At 67.2% G+C, this 22,779-nt stretch overlaps 2 protein-coding genes across 4 annotated transcripts; one reads left to right on the forward strand and one right to left on the reverse strand.

The window, feature by feature from the left end:
• The first annotated feature begins 2,088 nt into the window (after positions 1-2,088).
• MIOX (myo-inositol oxygenase) lies at positions 2,089-5,883 on the forward strand. 2 transcript variants are annotated; one of them, XM_038154363.1, is made up of 11 exons: positions 2,089-2,186; positions 3,622-3,684; positions 3,857-3,937; positions 4,138-4,300; positions 4,374-4,441; positions 4,535-4,644; positions 4,748-4,815; positions 5,082-5,131; positions 5,221-5,333; positions 5,426-5,571; positions 5,838-5,883. In XM_038154363.1, the coding sequence occupies exons 1-10, from the start codon at positions 2,169-2,171 to the stop codon at positions 5,532-5,534; spliced, it is 843 nt and encodes a 280-aa protein (XP_038010291.1). In that variant the 5' UTR covers positions 2,089-2,168; the 3' UTR covers positions 5,535-5,571; positions 5,838-5,883. The 2 variants fall into 2 exon arrangements, with proteins under 2 accessions (XP_038010291.1, XP_038010290.1); XM_038154362.1 differs by lacking the exon at positions 5,838-5,883 and having other exon boundaries at positions 5,426-5,619.
• Positions 5,884-6,255: 372 nt separating this feature from the next.
• On the reverse strand, positions 6,256-21,749 carry LMF2 (lipase maturation factor 2). Of its 2 annotated transcripts, none has more exons than XM_038155368.1 (14): positions 21,531-21,749; positions 19,514-19,767; positions 18,759-18,787; positions 17,393-17,589; positions 15,246-15,424; positions 13,142-13,280; positions 12,131-12,265; positions 11,634-11,739; positions 10,998-11,094; positions 10,738-10,920; positions 8,883-9,051; positions 7,844-7,955; positions 7,656-7,764; positions 6,256-7,110 (listed from the first exon to the last, which is right to left on the reverse strand). In XM_038155368.1, exons 1-14 carry the CDS (start codon positions 21,631-21,633, stop codon positions 6,820-6,822), a joined length of 2,103 nt encoding a protein of 700 aa, XP_038011296.1. In that variant the 5' UTR covers positions 21,634-21,749; the 3' UTR covers positions 6,256-6,819. The 2 variants fall into 2 exon arrangements, with proteins under 2 accessions (XP_038011296.1, XP_038011295.1); XM_038155367.1 differs by having other exon boundaries at positions 12,131-12,289.
• Between the last annotated feature and the right edge of the window lie 1,030 nt (positions 21,750-22,779).

A 22,779-nucleotide genomic window follows, 5' to 3' on the forward strand; every position in this document is an offset into this window, starting at 1 on the left:
CAGGAGCACCCCATTCCCAGGAACACCCAATTCCCAGGAACACCCCATTCCCAGAGGCTCTGCCTTCCCAGAGACCCCCATTCCCAAAGCACCCCCACTGCTGGGAACACCCCCGTCCCATTCCCAGGAACACCCAATTCCCAGGGACACCCCCATTCCCAGAAACACCCCATTCCCAGAGCACCCCCATTCCCAGAGCACCCCCATTCCCAGGAACACCCCATTCCCAGAGCACCGCCATCCCCAAAGCACCCCCATTCCCAGGAGCACCCCCACTGCTGGAAACACCCCTATCCCCAGGAACACCCCCATCCCATTCCCAGGAACACCCTATTCCCAGAGCCCCTGCATTCCCAGGAACACCCCATTCCCAGAACATCCCCATTCCCAGGAACACCCCACTCCCAGGAACACCCCCATTCTCAGAACACTCCCATTCCCAGGAACACCTCATTCCCAGAGCACCCCATTCCCAGAGCACCCCAATCCTCTAGGTGCTCCCCAGCCCCCATTCCCCAGAGCACCTGGGTGTCCCAGCAGGTTCTGGGACACGCTGTCCCCTGGGTGCCACACGAATGGAGCTGCCCCGGGGTGTCCCCTGGGTGTCCCAGTCTCAGGACAGGATGTCCCCTGGGTGCCACACCAACGGAGCTGCCCCGGGGTGTCCCCTGGGTGTCCCAGTCTCAGGACAGGATGTCCCCTGGGTGCCACACAAATGGAGCTGCCCCGGGGTGTCCCCTGGGTGTCCCAGTCTCAGGACAGGATGTCCCAGTAATACCTCGAGGTGTCCCCTGGGTGTCCCAGGAGCTTCCGGGATGGGATCCCATGGATGCCACCGGGAGCTGTGTCCACCCCATGGGCGTCCCAGGACTTCCCACACCCCGTGGAGCTCCTGAGGGGCACGGGAGGTCCCCAGGCCTTTGTCCCCTCCCCTGGGTGCCCCCGCTGAGCCTGGTGGGTGCCCGACCCACCCTGGCCCAGGTCGCTGCTTCCCGGGAACCCTGGATTGCGTGGAATAAACAGAGCGTGTGAGCAGGAGCCGGGACGGAGCGTGGTGAGCCCATGGGATGGGACACCGTGACCCCATGGGATGGGACAGTGACCCCATGGGATGGGACAGTGACCCCATGGGATGGGCACAGTGACCCCATGGGATGGGCACAGTGAGCCCATGGGGATGGGACAGGGATGGGACACGGTGATCCCATGGGATGGGACATGGTGATCCCATGGGGATGGGACAGGGATGGGACACGGTGATCCCATGGGATGGGACATGGTGATCCCATGGGGATGGGACAGGGATGAGACACGGTGAGCCCCACGGGGATGGGACAGGGATGGGGCACAGTGATCCCATGGATGGGCATGGTGATCCCATGGGGATGGGACAGTGACTCCATGGGATGGGACATGGTGAGCCCACGGGGATGGGACAGGGATGGGGCACAGTGTCCCCATGAAAATGGGGCAGGGATGGGGCATGGTGATCCCATGGGGATGGGGCAGGGATGGGGCACAGTGATCCCATGGGGATGGGGCAGGGGGTGGCAAGGGGTGGCCGTGTCCAGGGACAGGCACTGAGTCCCTCAGGGGCAGGAGGTGACAGGCGGGGGCTGTGTCCCCAGGGCTGCGGGGACAGACGTGGGGACAGTGGGGACACACACACGTGTGTCCGTGCCTGTGCCCACACGTGCCCACGTCCGGCCGTGTCCGTGCCTGTCCCGGCCGTGCCCACACGTGCCCGTGCCCACCCGTGCCAGCCCGGCCCGTGTCCTGTCGCACCCGTGCCATCGCGCCGCTCCAGCCGGGCCGATGCCCGTCCCTTCCCCCGGGGCAGCGCCAGCCCGGTGTCCCCGCTCTGTCCCCAGCCCCCGTGCCCCGGTGCCGCTCCCCGTGTCCCTGCGGGTCACTCCGCGCCCCCCCGGGCTCACCGGCGCTGGGGGTGCCCGGCCCGGGGGTCCCCAGCTCGGGGCCGGCCCAGGGGTCCCCCAGCCCCCTCCGGGAGCCGCAGCCCCCCAGGCGGGCGCGGGGTCAAACATTAACCGGGGCGGGTTAACTGGTCACCGATTGTCCCCGCGGGGCCGGGCGGGCCCCCCGCGCCACCCCCCGCCATAAAAGCGGGGGCGCAGCTGCCACCCCGCAGCCCCGGAGCCCCCAGACCCAGCATGAGCAGCCTGCAGGAGGTGAGCGAGGGAGGGGGGCTCGGGGCTCCAGCGGGGGCGGCAGGCACACCTGGGGGACAGGCACACCTGGGGGACAGGCACACCTGGGGGGACAGACACACCTGGGGGGACAGGCACACCTGGGGGGACACACACACACCTGGGGGACAGGCACACCTGGGGGGACACGCACACCTGGGGGGACACACACACCTGGGGGGGACACACACCTGGGGGGCAGACACACCTGGGGGGACAAACACACCTGGGGACACACACACACCTGGGGGGACACACACACCTGGGGGGGCAGATACACCTGGGGGGGCAGATACACCTGGGGGGGGGGGCAGACACACCTGGGGACACACACACCTGGGGGACACACACACCTGGGGGGACACACACACCTGGGGGACACACACACCTGGGGGGACACACACACACCTGGGGGGCAGACACACCAGGGCCACCCCAACCCCGGGGGCAGAGGAGACCCCTCGGCGATGCTGTCCCTGCTGGGGGTGCCCCCTGCCCCAAAGGGTCCCGCCTGGGGGATCCCTGCGGGTGGGGGGTCCCGAGGCCCCCGGGAGCTGCTCCCCACCCTGAGCGGGGCTGGGGGGACAGGGCCAGCCCGGGGGGTGTCCCACAGCACGCGTGGGGCTGAGCAGGGACCCTCACACTGTCCCCACCCGGGGACAGCCGGGGCTGGACCCCCCCCAGGGATTGGGGACGGCACCACCAGGTCCCTCTGTGCCCGGAGGTGACAGCGTGTGGTGATCTGTGACACCATGTGACACCGTGTGACACGGCGATAGATAGATAGTGTGTGACACCGTGTGACAAAGTGTGACATTGTGCGACACTGTGACCCCCTGTGACGGTGTGATCCCACGCGACCAGGCCTCTCCTTGGTGCCGGTGTCCCCTTGTCCCCAGCCTCGCGTCCCCGTCCCGCAGTGCCTGGGTCAGAGGAGCAGGACGGGACCCCAATCCCCTCTGTCCCTGTCCCCGTGCCGCAGCGCCCGGCTGGGGGCAGGATGGGACCCCTGAGCCACTCCGGTCCCTGTTCCCTGTCCCCTGTCCCCATCCCGCAGTGCCCGGGTGGGGGGAGGATGGGACCCTTGAGCCACTCGAGTCCCTGTCCCCTGTCCCTGTCCCCTGTCCCCTATCCCCTTCCCGCAGTGCCCGGCTGGGGGCAGGATGGGACCCCTGAGCCACTCGGGTCCCTGTCCCCTGTCCCCTGAGCCACTCCAGTCTCTGTCCCCTCTTCCTGTCCGGCAGTGCCCAGGTTGGCGGCAGGATGGGACCCCTGAGCCACTCGAGTCCCTGTCCCCTGTCCCTGTCCCCTGTCCCCTATCCCCTTCCCGCAGTGCCCGGCTGGGGGCAGGATGGGACCCCTGAGCCACTCGGGTCGCTGTCCCCAGTCCCTGTCCCCTGAGCCCCCGTCCCCGCAGGGCCCCGAGTGCTCCGAGGAGCCCAAACCCGGCAGGGCCAAGAGCGAGCTCCGCAACTACGCCGTGAGTGGGGGTCCCGGGGTGGGCGGGGGTCCCAGAGCGGGCGGGTCCGGGGGTCCGGTTGTCCCCGCAGCCGCGCAGGGAGCCCCGCCGGGAGCAGCCGCGGGGGTCTGCGGCTCTGGGGGGACACGGGGGGACCCCCGGAGCGCCCCCAGCCCCCGGTGCCGCCCCGCAGGAGGGGAAGCTGATCGACCGCGTGTACAACACCTACCGGCTCATGCACACCCACCAGACCGTGGAGTTCGTCCGCAGGAAGGTGCGAACCGCCCCGGGCCACCCCGTGTCCCCCGGTGTCCCCCGGTGTCACCACAGCGGGGGTGTCCCAGCCCTCCCCCCGCACCCAGCCCCCTGCCCCACCCCAGCCCGTCTGGGGGGCACCGACCCCGCGCCCCCAGCCGCGGGGAGGGTGGCGGGGCGCGGATGGCGCTGTCACCGCGTGTCCCCGCGCGTCCCCAGAGCGCCCAGTACGGCTCGTGCTCGCTGCGGAGGATGAGCGTGATGGAGGCGCTGGAGCTGCTGGACCAGCTCGTGGACGAGTCGGACCCCGACGTGGATTTCCCCAACTCCTTCCACGCCTTCCAGACGGCCGAGGGGATCCGCCGGGCGCACCCCGACAAAGGTGGGGCCGCCGCCCGCGCTGCGCCCCGCCGGGAGCGCGGCCCCGCGGCTGACACGGCCCCGCTCGCCCCCAGACTGGTTCCACCTCGTGGGGCTCCTGCACGACCTGGGCAAGGTGCTGGCGCTGTTCGGGGAGCCCCAGGTGAGCGGCACGCCGGGGAAGGGGTTCGGGGGGTTCCCCCCGCGGCCGGGGGACCCTCGGGAGGTGCTGTGACCCCCCCGTGCCCCCCGGCAGTGGGCCGTGGTCGGGGACACCTTCCCGGTGGGCTGCAAGGTGCAGAAGTCGGTGGTCTACAGGGACTCCACCTTCCACGAGAACCCCGACACCAAAGACCCCCGGTACAGGTGAGGCCGACCCCCGGGGGGTTTGGGGGGCGGGGGGTGCACCCCCGGCCCGGCCGGGCTGCGGGGGGGGGTCCCGGCCCCTCAGCCCCCGCCCCATCCGCAGCACCGAGTACGGGATGTACCAGCCCGGCTGCGGCCTGGACAACGTCCTCATGTCCTGGGGCCACGATGGTGAGTTTGGGGCGCTGGGGGGGTCTCTCCTGGGGGCAGGGCGGCCCCCCCACCCCAAACGGGGCCCTGGTGCCCCCCGGGGCTGCACTGACCCCCTCCCCACTGCCCCCTGTGCACGGACTGCAGCCCTCGGCGTGGGGCAGGGGCTGCTCCTTGGGGGGGCTGCAGCTCCTGGGGGGGCTCTGTGACTCTGGGGGGGCCCTGCACCTCTCGGGGTCCTCCCCCCGGTGGGGGTCCAGCCCCTCCCCACGCCCCCCCCTTTTCAGAGTACATGTACCAAGTGATGAAGTTCAACAACTTCGCCCTGCCCAAGGAGGTGAGCTCAGCCCGGGGAGGGCTCGGGGACCCCCGGGAGGTTTGGGGGTGCGGGGGGCGCACCCTAAACCCGCGTCCCCCCCACCCCAGGCCTTCTACATGGTTCGCTTCCACTCCTTCTACCCCTGGCACGCCCACGGCGACTACGGGCACCTGTGCTCGGAGGAGGATCGCCGCATGCTGCCCTGGCTCCGCGAGCTCAAGTGCGCGCCCGGGGGGGCCGGGGGCTCGGCCGCGCCCCCCGCGGCTTTGGGGGGCTGCAGCCCCCCGCCCTGACCCCCCGTCTGCCCCGCAGCAAGTTCGACCTGTACACCAAGCAGGAGGAGCTGCCCGACGTGCAGCAGCTGCGCGCCTACTACCAGGGCCTGATCGACAAATACTGCCCGGGGCAGCTCTGCTGGTGACCCCGAACCCTGCTGGGACCCCCAAAACCCTGCGGGACCCCAAACCCTGGAGACCCCAAACCCTGCTGGTGACCCCAAACCCTGCGGGACCCCAAAACCCTGCCGGGACCCCAAACCCTGCTGGACCCCAAACCCTGCTGGTGACCCCAAACCCTGCTGGACCCCAAAACCCTGCCGGGACCCCAAACCCTGTGGGACCCCAAACCCTGCGGGATCCCCAAACCCTGATGGGACCCCCAAAACTCTGTGGGACCCCAAACCCTGCTGGACCCCAAACCCTGCGGGAGACCCCAAACCCTGCGGGACCCCAAACCCTGCGGGACCCCAAACCCTGCTGGAGACCCCAAACCCGTCTGGTGACCCCAAACCCCCCGGGACCCCAAACCCTGCTGGTGCTGCCCAAACCCTGCAGGACCCTTGAACCCTGCCGAGACTCCCCAAACTCTGTCGGCACCCCCCAAACTCTGCTGGCACCCCCAAACTCGGCTGGTGACCCCAAACCCTGCGGGACCCCAAACCCTGCGGGACCCCAAACCCCGCGGGACCCCCAAAACCCTGCGGGACCCCAAACCCTGCCGGGCTCCCTGCAGCACCCCCGGGCCCCGCCCTGGGGCTCTACAATAAACCTGCTCCTGCTGCACCCCCCGTGCCAGGCCCCCCTTGAGGGGGTGACGCTGCCCCCCACGGGCAGGGCCCCCCAAACCCAGGAGAGCTGCGGGGCTGGAATGTCAAAGGCTTTAATTAGAAAATTATAGGAAACCTCTGGGCTCGGGCTGAGCCGGGCAGGGGGGAACCGTGGGGTGGGCAGAGCCCGCTGGGGGGAGCACCCCAAAGTGCTGGGGGGGACCCCAAAGTGACCTGAGGGGCTGGGCAGGGTAACCAGGGGGCTGGCACTGCCCAAACTGCTCCAGCCCGCGGGCACAGAGCCCCCACCCGCTCTGAGCCCCTGACCTGTGCTGAGCCCCCCCACCGTGGGGCCTGGAGGGGTCCCCGAGGGGTCCCTGGGCACTGGGGAGGGGTCCCCCGACACTGGGACATGTCCCCAAGCAGCCCCCGAACCCCAGGGAGGGGTCCCCAGGTAGCAGGGAGAGGTCCCCAGGAGCGCCTGGACACTGGGGAGGTGTCCCCAAGGGGTCCCCAGGCCCTGGGCGCGTCCCCACCCCGCGTGGCCACACCGTGCTGAAGGCACTGGCACACGGGCACCCCTGGGCTGGGCTCCAACAAGCGCTGCCCCCCCGGCCGGGGGCTCCCTCCCTGCCCCCCGATTCTGGGGGGGCCGCGGGGGTCACTTCTTCCTCTTGTTGCCGTGGCGGCCCTCGGGCCGGGCCCCGTCCGCGCCCCGCGCCCCCTCGGCGCCCCGTTGCGCCCCGTTGCGCTCGCGGGGCGCTTTGTGGCGAGCGGGGGGCGTCCCCCCCCGGGCCCGCCGGGCCAGGGCGCGCAGCAGCCCCGCGGTGGCCGCCACCAGGTAGAGGGACCAGAGCAGGACGGGCCCCGAGAAGGGCTGGCACAGGCGGCGCACGGCGGCCAGCAGCCGCGGCAGCGCCGCCTCAGCCCGGCGGCGCACAGGGGGCTTGTCCTGGGGGGACAGGGGAAAAGGGGTCAGGGGGCTTGTCCTGGGGGAACAGGGTCAGGGGGGCTTGTCCTGGGGAAAAGGGGTCAGGGGGCTTGTCCTGGGGAAATGGGGTCTGGGGGAATTGTCCTGGGGGCAAACGGGGTCAGGGGGGGAAGGGATTGGGAGTGAGGGTAAAGGGCCAGGGGTTGAAAATGGGGATCCCGGTGTGGGAATGGGGTCAGGGGACAGGGAGAGGGAGGGAAGAGGGTCAGGGGTGAGGGAAGGGGGGATCGGGGGCTGGAAAAGGGGGTTAGGGTGGGGGAAGAGGGTCAGGGAGCCAAGAATGTGGGTGAGGGGAGAGGGAAGGGGGCTCGGGGGGGTTCAAGGGCTCGGGAAGGGGATCAAGGTGAAGGAAGAGAGGGTCACGAGCAATGGAATAGGGTCAGGGAGAGGGCTGAGGCAAGGGAAGGGGGGTCAGGGTCATGTCAGGGGGCTCAGGGGTGTTGAAGGACGGGGGTCAGGAGCCAGGGAGGGTCTCAGGGCCCAGGGAGGGGCCACCCCGTGCCCACCTTGAGGCCGTGCTGGCTGAGCAGGGACTCCAGCGTGGGGTGTCCCAGGGACACGGCCGGGAAGAACTCCTGCACGTGCTGCCGCCGCCACCACGGTGCCGAGCCCGGGCTGGGGACACAGGGGGCTCGGGTCACCCCAAAGCCCCCCGAGGCCGGGCTGGGGGCTGCAGGGGCCCCTCCCCGCTCACCTGCCCTCGCCGGGGGCCGTGAACCAGTACTTGTAGAGCTGGGCCCGCAGGAAGGTGGGCGGGCGGCCGTGGAACGGGTACCGGGACTCGTCCGTCTGCACCAGGCGGATCACTGCGGGACAGGGGTCACAGCTGGGGACAGCCCGGCACGGCGGGGACAGCCCGAACACACCGGGGACAGCCCGAACACAGCCCAAACACAGCCGGGGACAGCCCAAACACACCCAGGGACAGCCTGAATACACCCGGGGACAGCCCAAATACACCCCAAACACACCCGGGGACACCCCTAATACAGTCAGGGACACCCCAAACACATCCGGGGACAGCCCCAACTCCGCCAGGAACACCCCAAACCTAAACAGGGACCCAAAACACACCCGGGGATACCCCTAACATACCCGGGGACACCCTAAACACAGTCAGGGACACCCCAAACCAAAACAGGGACAGCCAAACACACACGGGGACACCCCAAATCCATCCAGGAACACACCAAACCCAAACAGGGACACCCCAAAACCATGGTGGCTCCGATGCTGGGGAGGTTCCACCATGTCCTGTGTCCCAGAGCCCCCAGCCCGCTGTGTCCCCTGTCCCCAGAGTCCTCAGCTCCCCGTGTCCCCTGTCCCCAGTCTCCTGTGTCCCCAGACCCCAATGTCCCCTGTCCCCAGAGCCCCCAGCCCCCAGTGTCTCTTGTCCCCAGAGCCCCCAGCCCCCCGTGTCCCCTCTCCCCAGAGCCCCCAGCCCTCTGTGTCCCCTGGCCCCAGAGGACCCAGCCCCTGTGTCCCTTGTCCCCAGCCCCCTGTGTCCCCTGGCCCCAGAGGACCCAGCCCTTGTGTCTCTTGTCCCCAGCCCCCGTGTCCTGTGTCCCTGTGTCCCCAGCCCCCATGTCCCCTGTCCCCAGAGCCCCCTGCCGTGTCCCCTGTCCCCAGCCCCCATGTCCTATGTCCCCTGTCCCCAGCCCCAATGTCCCGTGTCCCCAGCCCCCTGTGTCCCCTGTCCCCAGCCCCCCGTGTCCCCTGTCCCCGAGGCTGACCGTCGGGCTGTCCCTGCAGCAGGCGCAGCACCAGGGCGCTGAACCAGGGGCTGCCCTGGTGGGGCCCGAGGGCGGCGAACCAGAGCTGCCAGTCCAGGCGGGGCTGGTGCGGGGCCACCACGGCCGGGGCCACGCTCACGTTCCCGGGCTTGTACATGAACTCGATCTCCTGCGGGATGGGACACGGCTGCCGCGGCCACGGGGACACGGCACACCTCGGGAACCCATCCCACCCCGTGCCTGGAGTCACCTCCGGAGCACGATCCCACCCAGTGCCTGGAGTCACCTCCGGAGCACAATCCCACCCGGTGCCTGGAGTCACCTCTGGAGCACGATCCCTCCCGGTGCCTGGAGTCACCTCAGCCCCAGGAAAAGGACATTCCCATCCGAAACCCCGGGATTCTGGGGCAGGACACCTCCAGAACACGATCCCACCAGCGCCTGGAGTCACCTCCGGAGCACGATCCCACCCGGTGCCTGGAGTCACCTCAAGGACACAATCCCACCCAGTGGCTGGGCACACCTCGGAAAGGGATATTCCCACCAAAAACCCTGGGATTCCGGGGCAGGACACCTCAAAGACACAACCCCACCCAGTGCCTGGAGTCACCTCAGCCCCAGGAAAATTGCCATCCCAAATCCCGGGACTCTGGGGCATGACACATCCAGAAACCAATCCAACCAAGGGCATGGTTCTGCTCATGGTCACCTCAGCCCCAGAAAAGGGATATCCCCACCCAAAATCCTGGGATTCTGGGGCACGACACGTCCAGAACCTGATCCAACCAAGGGCCTGGTCCTGCCCGGGGTCACCTCAGCCCCAGGAAAAGGACATTGCCATCCCAAAATCCCGGGATTCTGGGCACGACATGTCCAGAACCTGATCCAACCAAGGGTATGGTCCTGCCCGGGGTCACCTCAGCCCCAGGAGAAGGAGCCAGGGTGGCTCTAATCCCAGCAAGGGACAGGATGAGAGGAAACGGCCTCGAGTGGCACCAGGGGAGGTTGAGGTTGGATACTGGGAAAATTCCTCCTGGAAAGGGCTCTCCAGGCCTGGCACAGGTTGGAGTCCCCAACCCCCGGGGAGATTCCAAAGCTGTGTGGATGTGGCACTTGGGGACAGGGGCAGAGGCGGCCTTGGCAGTGCTGGGGATGGCTGGACTCCACAACCGCCATGATTCCAACCAGACCCACTGCAGCATTCCCTGCTCCTGCCCTCTGCTGCCCCTCGGCCCTGGCAGGTGCTCAGACCCCCTTCCCAACCCCGACCCCGTGTCCCCACCCTTGGCTCAGTGCCCAGCTGTGCCCATTGCCCAGAGTCCCCATCCAGCTGTGCCCAGCCCAGACTCACTGTCCAGCTGTGCCCAGCCATGCCCAGCCCAGACTCACTGTCCAGCTGTGCCCATTGCTCAGTGCCCAGCTGTGCCAAGCCCAGAGTCCCCCATCCAGCTGTGCCCAGCCCAGACTCTGTGTCCAGCTGTGCCCAGCCCAGAGTCCCCCATCCAGCTGTGCCCAGCCCAGACTCTGTGTCCAGCTGTGCCCAGCCCAGACCCTGTGTCCAGCTGTGCCCATTCCTGTGCCCAGCCCAGACTCACTGTCCAGCTGTGCCCAGCCATGCCCAGCCCAGACACTGTCCAGCTGTGCCCATCCCCAGACTCCCCGTCCAGCTGTGCCCATTCCTGTGCACATCCCTGACTCCCCATCCAGCTGTGCCCAGCCCAGCCCCACTGTCCAGCTGTGTCCAGCTGTGCCCAGCCCAGCCTCCCCGTCCAGCCGTGCCCAGCCCAGCCCCACTGTCCAGCTGTGCCCAGCTGTGCCCATCCCAGCCTCCCCGTCCAGCCGTGCCCAGCCTCACCGTCCAGCTGTGCCCGTCGTAGCTGCCCTCCAGGATGACCTCGGGCCGGCCGCCCACGCCGGTCATCCTGCGGAAGAGCCCGTAGGAATTGACCACCTGGAAGCGCTCCACGGCCCCGAACATGCGGTGGATCCCGGGCCACAGCTTCCCGTTGGACTCGTGCTCGATGTAGGTGAAGGGCACCTGGGGGGCAGGGGGGCTCTGTCACAGCCTGGGGGGGTTTGGGGGTCCCCGAGAGCCCCGCGGCCCCCAGGCCTCACCAGGCTAACGGCGAACAGGCCCACGGTGGCCGTGGCCATGATGGCCCACTGCAGGGTGGCCCAGAGCTTCCAGAAGCATCCCCGGACGCACGCACAGCTGGGGGGCACAAAGGGGGGGTTATGGGGGCAAAGAGCCTCAGCCCCCCCAGTTAGGGGGGGTTAAAACCCCTCCATGCTGCGCCTGACTGCTCAAATCCCAGAGGGGGTCACCCCTCCCCAGCACCCAGGGTGTCACCCCAGTGTCCCCCACGCCCCCGGGGGCACCCCAGTGTCACCCACACCCCTGGAGACACTCTGATGTCCCCCATGCCCTTAGGGACACTCTGGTGCTCCCCCACACCCCTGGGGTCATCCTGGTGTCCCCTACAGCCCTGGGGGCACCCCAGTGTCCCCCACGCTCCTGGGGGCACCCCAGTTTCACCCACACCCCTGGAGACACCCTGATGTCCCCCACACCCCTGGGGGTACCCCGGTGTCTCCCACGCCCCTGGGGGCACCCCGGTGTCTCCCACATCCCTGGGGGCACCCCATTGTCCCCCCACTCCCCTAGAGACACCCTGGTGCTCCCCTACACCCCTGGGGGCACCCCAGTGTCCCCCACGCCCCCGGGGGCACCCCGGTGTCCCCCACACCCACCGGTACATGGCCACGAGGATCTCCCAGGACAGGGACAGGAAGGCCACCCCCACGAGCGGCAGCGTCACCGTGCGCAGCCACGTGGTGAACTCGTGGTAGGTGAAGGCTGTGGGGAGGGACAGCCGTAGGTCAGGGACAGGGACAGCCGGGGTTCAGGGACAGCCATGGGTCAGGGACAGCCGTGGGTCAGGGACAGTCGTGGGTCAGTGTCAGGGCCAGCTGTGGGTCAGGGCAGCCTGGGGTCAGGCCAGCCGGGGGTCAGGGACAGCTGTGGGTCAGGGCCAGCCGTGGGACAGGGACAGCTGTGGGTCAGGGCTGGCCGTGGGTCAGGGCCAGCCGTGGGTCAGTGTCAGGGATAGCCCGGGATCAGGGCAGCCATGGGTCAGGGCCAGCCGTGGGTCAGGGCCAGCCGTGGGTCAGTGTCAGGGCCAGCCCGGGGTCAGGGCAGCCCGGGGTGCCCGCGGGGAGGGGCGCAGGGCAGTGCCCCTGGCACGTACCCACTTTGGAGTCCAGCAGTCTCCGGTCCCAGTCGAGCTGCAGGCCGAAGCAGCGCACGGTCCAGCACAGCAGCAGCCCGTAGGTGCCGAGCTCCAGCAGCGTGCCCAGCACCGAGCCCAGGCTGGGGGGCCAGCCTGGGGCAGGGAGGGGCTCAGAGCCTGCCGGGGACCCCCCTCACAGCCCTGGGGTCACCCAGGGGCACAGGGCCCTGCCTGTGGTCACCTGTCCCCTGGGCAGCCCGGGAGGGACCCCCAAAGCAGGGATGCTGGGGTCCCGCTGCTTCCAGCGTGGCAGGAAGGGAAGGAGCACGGAAAGGCCCAGAGCAGCAGAGCCTCACTGGGAGACAGGAAGGGTGACAGCCACCCCTGGGAGGTGACAGCAATGCCAGGAGGGATGGCCGCACACAGATCATTTATCCTTCCTTAATTCCCTGATTTTGGAGGGAAGTGAAACCTCCTCCTCCTCCTCCCCCACACCCAGCTCTGACCCATTGGAGCTCCAACACCAGCGAGGATCCAGGGAATCCTGGCATGGTTTGGAGTGGGCAGGGACCTCAGAGCCCCTGCAGTGCCACCCTGCCATGGCAGGGCCACCTGCCAGTGTCCCAGGCTGCTCCAGCCCCAGTGTCCAGCCTGGCCTGGGGCACTGCCAGGGATGCAGGGGCAGCCCCAGCTGCTCTGGCAATTCCAGCCCAGCCAGGAATTCCTCATGGCCAAGATCCCATCCATGGCTGCCCTCTGGCACTGGCAGCCATTCCCTGGGTGCTGTCCCTGCAGGCCTTGTCCAGGCTGGGTGGCCCTGGAGCACCCCAGGACAGCGGGAGGTGTCCCCACCCATGGGGGCTGGCATGGGGTGGGATTCAGGGCCCGTTCCCACCCCGTCACTCCCTGATTCCACAGCTGTGCCCGCACCCTGGGGTCCCCCCTGTGCCCCTGCCCTGGGGTGAGTGTGGCAGCTCCCGTGTGCCCCGGGCAGGGTCCCCAGCCCCGTGTGGGCTCGGGGGGTCTCACCGTTGCCGTGCCTCCGGCGGGGCCGGCCCAGCCAGCGCCCCACGTGCTCCTCGTCCAGCAGGGAGAAGGCCAGCACGATGGTCAGCGCGTTGAAGAAGTTGTAGTTGCCCGTGAGGATGATGAGCACCTGCAGCAGGACCTGGGGGGGACAGGGCGGGGTTGGGGGCGTCACGGGGCCAGGGGGGGACACAGGACACAGCCCGAGCAGCACCTCCAGTGGGGCCACCCCAGCTCCCGGTGCCCGCGGGGACCGGCCAAGCCCAGCCCTGGGGGGACCCCATGGGGACACCCCAAGCACAAAGTGGGGGTCACAGGGCTGGGGACAGAGGGCACAGAACATGTCCCAGTGCCCACGGGGACACACCAAGCACAATAGGGGGCATGGGGGGGGGTCACAGGGCTGGGGACAGATGGCCCAGGACATGTCCCAGTGCCCATGGGGACACCCCAAGCACAATGGGGGCACGGGGGGGGTCACAGGGCTGGGGACAGTGGGCACAGGACATGTCCCAGTGCCCACGGGGACACCCCAAGCACAAAGTGGGACCTCACAGGGCTGGGGGACAGAGGGCTGGGGACAGATGGCTCAGGACATGTCCCAGTGCCCATGGGGACACCCCAAGCACAATGGGGGCACGGGGTGGGGGTCACAGGGCTGGGGACAGAGGGCACAGAACATGTCCCAGTGCCCACAGAGCAAGGAGCCAAGCCCAGCCCCCTGAGCCCCCCTGGCACAAGGGGGGGGTCACAGAGAGGCCCCCTGGGGTCCCCCTGGTGTGACACAGGGCACACGGGGGTCACAGCATGGGATGGCCATTGGCCTGGGGGTGTCACAGCACTGAGGGCCACAGGACACTGGGCACCATTAACAAAAACCACTTCTCTCGCTATGTAAGGTGAAAAAATAAACTATTCTAAAAATAGTAATCTAACCAAAGTTTTAAGTTTTGTTTCTTTACATTGCCAGTAAGAAAAAAAAAGCTCTAAAGAGAACAAAAATATTCCAGAAATTCATTATAACTCTTATTACTCCTTCTACTAGTTCCTGTTAACAATTTTTTCCTGATACCCTTTTACAATTTCAAACCTCCTTTATCTTCCTCCTAATCCAACCTCGCAACACAATGTGAGTATGCCAGCACTGAACCCCCCACGCTCACCAACATCCCCCCCAAAAACCCCCACCAGCAACCCCCAAACTGCCCACCCCACAGCCCGGCAGCACCCCCCGAAGGGCAGCGTGCCCCCCCAGAGGGAGCCCCCTGCCCAGCCCAGCAGCAGTCCCCTGCCCACCCCCATGGCAGCCCCCTGCCCACCCCAGAAGGAGCCCCCTGCCCGCCCCCATGGGAGCCCCCTGTCCCCCCAGCGGGAGCCCCCTGTCCCCCCAGTGGCAGCCTCCTGCCTCCCCACAGGAGCCCCCTGCCCCCCCCAGTGGGAGCCCCCTGTCCCCCCAGCGGCAGACCCCTGCCCCCCCCAGTGGGAGACCCCTGCCCCCCCCAGTGGCAGACCCCTGCCCCCCCAGTGGCAGACCCCTGCCCACCCCAGAAGGAGCCCCCTATCCCCCCAGTGGCAGCCCCCTGCCCACCCCCACAGGAGTCCCCTGCCCGCCCCCAGGACAGCCCCCTGCCCACCCCCAGCAGGAGCAGCCCCTGCCCACCCCCATGGGAGACCCCTGCCTGCCCCAGTGGGAGCCCCCTGCCCGCCCCCACAGCAGCCCCCTGCCCACCCCCACAGCAGCCCCCTTCCCCCCCAGCAGCAGCCCCCTCCCCGTCCCCGTGGGAGCCCCCTGCCCACCCCAGCAGGAGACCCCTGTCCCCCCAGCGGCAGACCCCTGCCCACCCCCATGGGAGCCCCCTGCCCACCCCAGCAGCAGCCCCCTGTCCAGGGAGCCCCCTGCCCAGCAGCAGCCCCCTGCCCACCCCCATGGGAGCCCCCTGCCCCCCCAGCAGCAGCCCCCTGCCCGCCCCAGTGGGAGCCCCCTGCCCACCCCCATGGGAGCCCCCTGCCCCCCCAGCAGCAGCCCCCTGCCCACCCCAGCAGCAGCCCCCTGCCCCCCTAGCCCCACCATCAGCCCCCTGCCCCCCCACGGGAGCCCCCTGCCCACCTGGCAGTAGAAGGCGAAGAGGCGCAGGCGGCGCAGGGGCGCGAAGAAGAGCACGGGCACGGCCACCTCGATGACGTAGGTGGCCACCACGCTGAGCTTCTGGAGCCACACGGGCAGCTGGTGCGCCAGCCAGGCGCCCGGCGTGGGGATGCACTGGCTCTCGTAGTGGTAGGTCAGGGCTGCGGGGGGCACAGACACAGAGGAACCCAGCCCCGTGCTGGGGAATGCTGATTCACCCCGAGTGGAGCCATGCTAGAGTGTCCCCGGGCAAAAATGGTCCCAAATTAAGGGGTGGCTCAGGGCTGAGGGGCACAGGGGGCTTTCCATAATCTGCTTCCCAAAAATTCACCCCAGTTCTGGGGAAATGCTGATTTACCCACTGCAAAATGCTAAAGCTTCTTGGGGCAAAAGTGAGAAATTTTCAAATTAAGGAGTGCCTGGGGGCTGGGGGACACAGGGGGCTTTCCATAATCTGCTTCCCAAAAATTCACCCCAGTCCTGGGCTGAACTTCTCCACTACAGAGTACAACTAGAGCTAATCAGGGAAAAGCTTCCTGGTGCAAAAATGTTCCCAAATTAAGGGGTGGCTCAGGGCTGGGGGGCACAGTGGGGGCTTTCCATAATCTATTTATTAAAAATTGAACCTCATTCAGGGATCATGCCAGTTTTTCCAGTGCTAATCAGGGAAAAGCTTCCCAGTGCAAAAAATGTTCCCAAATTAAGGGGTACCCTGGGGTTGGGGGACACAGGGGGGGCTTTCCATAACCTGCAGTTCTGGGTTGCTGGGCTAAAGTGTCCCCGGGCACACCTCAGGGGGGGGCACAGGGGGGGCTTTCCATAATCTGCTTCCCAAAAATTCACCCCAGTTCTGGGTAAATGCTGATTTTCCCCACTGCAGAGTGCAACCAATATAAAACAGGGAAAAGCTTCCCAGTGCAAAAAATGTTTCCAAATTCAGGGGTTGCTCGGGGTTGGGGGACACGGGGGGGTGTCCAGGGGGGGCTTTCCATAATCTATTTATTAAAAACTGAACCTAATTCGGGGTTCATGCCAGTTTTTCCCATTGCAGAGTACAAGCAACCCTGGGAATTACAGAACTGGAATCCAGAATTTCAGTGGTACCTTGGGGCTGGGGCACACAGGGTGTTTCAGAGGGGCTTTCCATAATCTACTACTTCCCAAAAATTCTCTGGGATTCCGGGCTAATGCAGATTTTGCCCATTGGGGAACAGAACCAGAGCTAAACAGGGAAAAGCTTCCTTGCAGGAAAACCCAAAATAAACAGTGCCGCAGAACTGGGGGGGCTGGGGGCCTTTCCATGACCTACTTCCCAACAATCCATTGCAATTCCAGGCTAGTGCCTCAACCCCCAGAGCTGCACCCCTCACCTGTGAGCCCCCAACACCTGCACCCCCAAAGCTGCACCCCTCACCTGTGAGCCCCCCAACACCTGAACCCCCAGAGCTGCAGCCCTCACCAACACCTGCACCCCCAGAGCTGCACCACTCACCTGAGAGCCCCCCAATACCTGAACCCCCAGAGCTGCAGCCCTCACCTGTGAGCCCCCAACACCTGCACCCCCAAATCTGCAACCCTCACCTGTGAGCCCCCCAATACCTGAACCCCCAAAGCTGCAGCCCTCACCTGTGAGCCCCCAAGAGCTGCAGCCCTCACCTGTGAGCCCCCCAACACCTGAACCCCCAGAGCTGCAGCCCTCACCTGTGAGCCCCCCAAAGCTGAAGCCCTCACCTGTGAGCCCCCAACACCTGAACCCCCAGAGCTGCAGCCCTCATCTGTGAGCCCCCCAAAGCTGAAGCCCTCACCTGTGAGCCCCCAACACCTGAGCCCCCAAACCTGTACTCCTCACCAATACCTGAACCCCCAAAGCTGCAGCCCTCACCTGTGAGCCCCCCATGTGGGGCAGCAGCTCATGAGTCTCATGACCCCAAAAATGGGAGGATTACCCCCAGGAGCTGAGCCCCCCTCACCTGTGAGCCCCCCAGGAGCTGATCCCCCCTCACCTGTGAGCCCCCCAGGAGCTGAGCACCCCTCACCTGTGAGCGCCCCTCACCTGTGAGCTGATCCCCCCTCACCTGTGAGCGCCCCCTGAGCACCTGTGAGCCCCCCAGGAGCTGAGCCCCCCTCACCTGTGAGCCCCCACCAGGTGGGGCAGCGGCTGGTGAGCTTCACCACGCCCGAGGCGAACATGAGGCGGAACAGGAGCCAGCGCACGGCCCAGAAGGTGACGGCGTCGTGGGGCCTCCAGGCCGGGGACCCGCGGCGCAGCAGGCGCAGGGGGGCCACCAGCACGGCCAGGAACCCGGCCTCCAGCAGCAGGCTGTCCCTGGGGACGGGGGGACAGAGCTGAGACCCCCACCTTGCACCCCGCAGGGGGCCGGGGACACGGCCGTGCCCTGCTCATGGGGCTGGGGGCCACGCCCTGGATGTGGGGCTGGGGATGAGGCCATACCCTGCACGTGGGGCTGGGGGCAGGGGCACACCCTGTATGTGGGGCTGGGAACACAGCTGTGCCCTGCACCTGGGGCTGGGGACACGGCTGTGCCCTGCTCATGGGGCTGGGGACACGGCCGTGCCCTCTATGTGGGGCTGGGGACACGGCCACGCCCTGGATGTGGGGCTGGGGACACGGCCGTGCCCTCTATGTGGGGCTGGGGACACGGCCACCTCCTGCACATGGGGCTGGGGACACGGCCGTGCCCTCTGTGTGGGGCTGGGGACACGGCCGCACCCTGCATGTGGGGCTGGGGACACGGCCGCACCCTGCTCGTGGAGCTGGGGATACGGCCACGCCCTCTGTGTGGGGCTGGGGACATGGCCGTGCCCTCTGTGTGGGGCTGGGGACACGGGCACACCCCGCTCGCTCATGGGGTGGGGGTCCCGTCCTGCCGAGCCCCCCCGTCCTGACGTGCTCCGGTCCCCAGAGCCCCCCACCCTGCTGTGCCCCAGTCCCCAAAAAGTCCCGCACAGCTCCTGTCCTTGTCCCCAGAGCCACCAGTGCCACCTGCCCTGGTCTCCAGAGTCCCTCATTCCACTGTGCCCTCCACCCCAGTCCCCAGAGCCCCTCGTGTCCCCTGCCCCATCCCCAGAGCCCCCCATGTCCCCTGCCCCATCCCCAGAGCCCCCCGTGTCCCCAAACCCAGTCCCCAGAGCCCCCTGCCCCACTGTGTCCCCTGGGCAGCCCCTTGTCCTGGTCCCCAGAGCCCCTTGCCCCCCACCCGAGTCCTGGGGAGCCCCCCACCCCACTGTTCCCTCTGCCCTCTGTCCCAGTCCCAGAGCCCCCCAACCCCACTGTGCCCTCTGCCCCAGACCCCAGAGCCCCCCACATCCCCTGTCCCAGTCCCCAGAGCCCCCCAACCCCACTGTGCCCCCCATCCCACTCCCCAGGACCCTCAGTGCCCCCCACCCCAATGAACCCCCACCCTGGGGTCCCAGGATGGCTCCCCAGCCCTGAGCCCCCCAAAAGCCCCCAAAGGTGAGGAGAGCCCGACTCACCACTGGAAGTACAGGAACACCTGTCCCACCTGCGGGGAGGGAGCGGGGTGGGGATCAGCCGGGGGTCTGACACCCCCAGACCCTTCCCCACGGGGAGAGACCCCCTGCCATGGGAGCAGTGGGAGGTGACAGCCACCCCTGGGAGGTGACAGCAATGCCAGGAGGGATGGCCTCACACGGATCATTCATTCTTCTCTAATTCCCTCATTTCAGAGGGAAGTGAAACCTCCTCCTCCTCCACACCCGGCTCTGACCCATTGGAGCTCCAACACCAGCGAGGATCCAGGGAATCCTGGCACGGTTTGGGGTGGGCAGGGACCCCAGAGCCCCTGCAGTGCCACCCTGCCATGGCAGGGCCACCTGCCAGTGTCCCAGGCTGCTGCAGCCCCAGTGTCCAGCCTGGCCTGGGGCACTGCCAGGGATGCAGGGGCAGCCCCAGCTGCTCTGGCAATTCCAGCCCAGCCAGGAATTCCTCATGGCCAAGATCCCATCCATGGCTGCCCTCTGGCACTGGCAGCCATTCCCTGGGTGCTGTCCCTGCAGTCCCTGTCCAGGCTGGGTGGCCCTGGAGCACCCCAGGGCAGCGGGAGGTGTCCCCGCCCGTGGGGGCTGGCATGGGGTGGGATTCAGGGCCTGTTCCCACCCCATCACTCCCTGATTCCATCACCGTGCCTCGCCCAGCGCCCCGAGCACGCCGGGAGCTGGCGGGACGAGCCCACACCCGCTGTCCCCGCTGTCCCCTGCTGTCCCCGCACCTGGTAGAGCGACAGGTAGAACATCCTGAGCAGGGCGAACACCAGGCAGTCGCGCAGGCGGTCGCAGAGCAGCGCCCCGAGGGCGGCCAGCATCCCCAGCAGGCACAGCAGCTCCATGCCCTGCTCCGTGTCCAGCCCCAGGCGCGGCCCCAGCCACAGCAGCGTGGGGACATCGCGGAGCTGCTCCCAGAGCCCCTTCCCGCTCAGCCGCAGCACCCGCCGCGCCGGCAGCAGCCCCTCGCGGCCGTACAGCCCTGCGCCCCGGGAGACCGCCGCCGTCAGCCCGGGATCCCGGGACACGGCAGCGATCAGCCCGGGACCCCCGTGGAACGGCAGCGATCAGCCCGGGACCCCCGGGACACGGCCGCCATCAGCCCGGGATTCCCGGGAAAACCCCGCCGTCAGCCCGGGAATCCCGGGACACGGCCGCCGTCAGCCCGGGAACCCCGGGACACGGCAGCGATCGACCCGGGATTCCCGGGAGACAGCCGGCAGAAATCCCACGCATTCCCGGGAAAAACCCGGGCATAAATCCCGCATTCCCAGGAAAAACACGGCATAAATCCCACATTCCCGGGAAAAACCCCCCATTCCGGGGAAAAAACCCCCGCCATTCCCCGGAGAACCCCAGCATTCCTGGGGAAAAACTTTCCACGACATCCCCGGGAAAAAACCCGGCATCAACACAGCATGGCCGGGAGAAAACACACACTGCCCGGAGAACTCCGGCACTCCCGGGGAAAAACACCCGGCATTCCCGGGGAAAAAAAAAAAAAACAAAACAAAACAAAAAAAAGCCAGAAAACCCCCAAACAATAAAGCAACCAACCAACCAAAACAAAACAAAAAAAAAACCCAAAACCAAAAACAAAACAAAAAAACCAACCCAAAAACCCCAACCAAACAAACAAAAACACCAAAAAAACACCCCAAAAAACCCAAGCAAACAAACCCCAATAAAGCATAAACCCGACATTCCCGGGGAAAATAACCCGGTATTACCGGGGAAAAAAAAACCAAAAAAACAAAACCAAACTCCCCCCAAAAAAACCCGACAAACAAACTAAAACCCCCAAAAAACCCCCAAAAAACCCACAAAAAAACCCAAACCAAAAAAAACCCAAACAAAAAAACCCTAAAACCCAAAAAAACCCAAAAAACCAAAACAAAAAACCCCAACAAAAACGCATTCCCGGGAAAAAAAAAAAAAAAACCCCAAAAAACCCCAAAAAAAAAAAAACCCACCCAAAAAAACCCCCAAAAAACCACCTCAGCATAAACCCGGCATTCCCGGGAAAAGCCCGGCATAAACCGGGGAGAGCCCCGGTGCGGGCCGGAGCTGCCGCAGCCACGCGGAAGGGACGGGGGGCGGCTGCCGGGGGGCACCGGAGCCGCCCCGGGCCCGCCGGGGCTCCCGGGAAGGGGGAAACGAGGGAGGGGAACGGGAGATGGAGGCGGCGGGAGGAGGGAACGGGATAACGGGGACACGGAGCGATCGGCCCGGTCCCCGCCCCGGCTCCGTGCCCGCGCCGCCGGTCCCCTCCCGGCTTCTCCGGTCCCGCTCTCGGCTCCACCGGCCGCGGCCCCAGCTCCCTCCCGGGCCCGTCCCGGCCCCACCGGCCCCGCTTTCAACTCCGCCGGCCGCGTCCCCGGCGCCACCGACCCCGATCCCGGACCCGTCCCGGCTCCTCCGTCTCCCTTCTGCCCCATCCCTGTTCCCCGGGCCCCACTCCCGGCCCTGTCCCGGCTCCCCCGGCTCTGCCCCAGTTCTCCCGGCCCTATCCCGGTTCCCCTGGACCTATTCCCATTCCTATCCCGTACCCTGGCTCCCGGTTCTCCCATCCCCGTCCCTGTCCCGGTTCCTCCGTCCCTGTCCCGGTTCCCCGGCCCCACTCCCAGCCCTACTCCCGTTCCTGTCCCGGTTCTCCCCGGTTCCCACTCCCATCCCTGTCCCTGTGGTTCCCCTGGCCCCACTTGGTTCCCCCTGGTCCCCGCCCGGCAGTGCCCGCCGCGGTACCGGGGATCTGTACGTAGAGGGAGCCGAAGGCGGCGATGTAGACGGCGGCCAGCCCGGCCAGGAACAGCGCCCGCGGCCGCGCCAGCTCCGCCACGGCGGCCATGGCGGCCCGGGCCCGGCGGCGCGCGGCGATGACGTCACCGCGCCCTGACGCTATCGGCGCGCGCCGCGCGTCACGGAGCGCGGGAAGGACGAAAATGGCGGCGGCGGCCGTGGGGCGAGGAGGGGACGGTGAGGGGCGGGAGAGGGGCCCGGAGCGGGGTTTGGACCGGGACCGGGACCGGGACCGGGATCGGGGTCGGGATCAGGGTCGGGATCAGGACTGAGGAGTTGGGTGAGGGGCGGGGCCGAGGACACGGGCGGGACCGGGACCGGGACCGGGGTTTGGATGGGGACCGGGATCAGGGTCAGGATCAGGGTTCGGGTCCGGACTGAGGATTGGGTGGGGACCGGGATCGGGACTGAGGACCGGATGGCACCGGGATCGGGACGCAGATCGAGGGTTGGATAGGGACCAGGATCGGGATCACAGTGGAGCTCGAGGTTTGGATGGGGACCAGGATAGGGATCAGGATCACGGTTGGGATTGAGGGTTGGGTGGGACCGGGATGGGATCACGGTCAGGGTCGAGGTTTGGGACCGGGATCACGGTCGGGATCGAGGATTGGATAGGCATTGGGATCGGGATGGGATCACGGTCAGGATTGAGGGTTGGATGGGGACCGGGATGGGATCGTGGTCGGGATTGAGGATTGGACGGGGATTGGGATCGGGATCACGGTCAGGATTGAGGGTTGGATGGGGATTGGGATCAGGATCGGGTCACGGTCGGGATTGAGGATTGGATGGGGATCGGGATCGCGGTCGGGATTGAGAGCGCCGTTGGGGCAGCGATTGGGATGGGAATTAGGGTCGGGGTCTGGCTGGGGATCAGGATCAGAAGTGCAGTTGGGGTTGGGATCGGGATTGAGGTTGGGATCGGGAGCGGGGCAGAGTTGGGGGTGGGAAATAGGGTCAGGGGCAGGTGAGGGGTCGGGATAGGGGATGGGATTGGGGTGAGAATCAGGGTGGGGATTGGGATCAGGGTCGGGACTGGGTTCCACATTGGGGTCGGGGTCAGGGTTGGGAATGAATTATTCAGGATTTGTCACAGTCAGAGTCAGGGCCAGGGCTGGTTGAGGAGGATCATGTTCAGGGTCAGGTCAGAGTGAGGATCAGGGCCAGGGCTGGGTTGGAATCAGGGTCAGGA

Source organism: Motacilla alba, chromosome 1A, assembly GCF_015832195.1.
Source record: "Motacilla alba alba isolate MOTALB_02 chromosome 1A, Motacilla_alba_V1.0_pri, whole genome shotgun sequence".
Taxonomy (NCBI): domain Eukaryota; kingdom Metazoa; phylum Chordata; class Aves; order Passeriformes; family Motacillidae; genus Motacilla; species Motacilla alba.

What these genes read in the sequence shown, in the direction of transcription:
- LMF2 (XM_038155367.1), bottom strand. Translation starts at nt 21,633, where the DNA reads ATGGCCGCCGTGGCGGAGCTGGCGCGGCCGCGGGCGCTGTTCCTGGCC. An exon ending in CCTCTACGTACAGATCCCCG is followed by an intron (nt 19,768 to 21,530) that starts GTACCGCGGCGG and finishes CCCGGGGCGCAG; the next exon opens with GGCTGTACGGCCGCGAGGGG. An exon ending in TCTACCTGTCGCTCTACCAG is followed by an intron (nt 18,788 to 19,513) that starts GTGCGGGGACAG and finishes CCCTCCCCGCAG; the next exon opens with GTGGGACAGGTGTTCCTGTA.
- MIOX (XM_038154363.1), top strand. An exon ending in ACCAAAGACCCCCGGTACAG is followed by an intron (nt 4,645 to 4,747) that starts GTGAGGCCGACC and finishes CCCCATCCGCAG; the next exon opens with CACCGAGTACGGGATGTACC. An exon ending in CCCTGGCTCCGCGAGCTCAA is followed by an intron (nt 5,334 to 5,425) that starts GTGCGCGCCCGG and finishes TCTGCCCCGCAG; the next exon opens with CAAGTTCGACCTGTACACCA.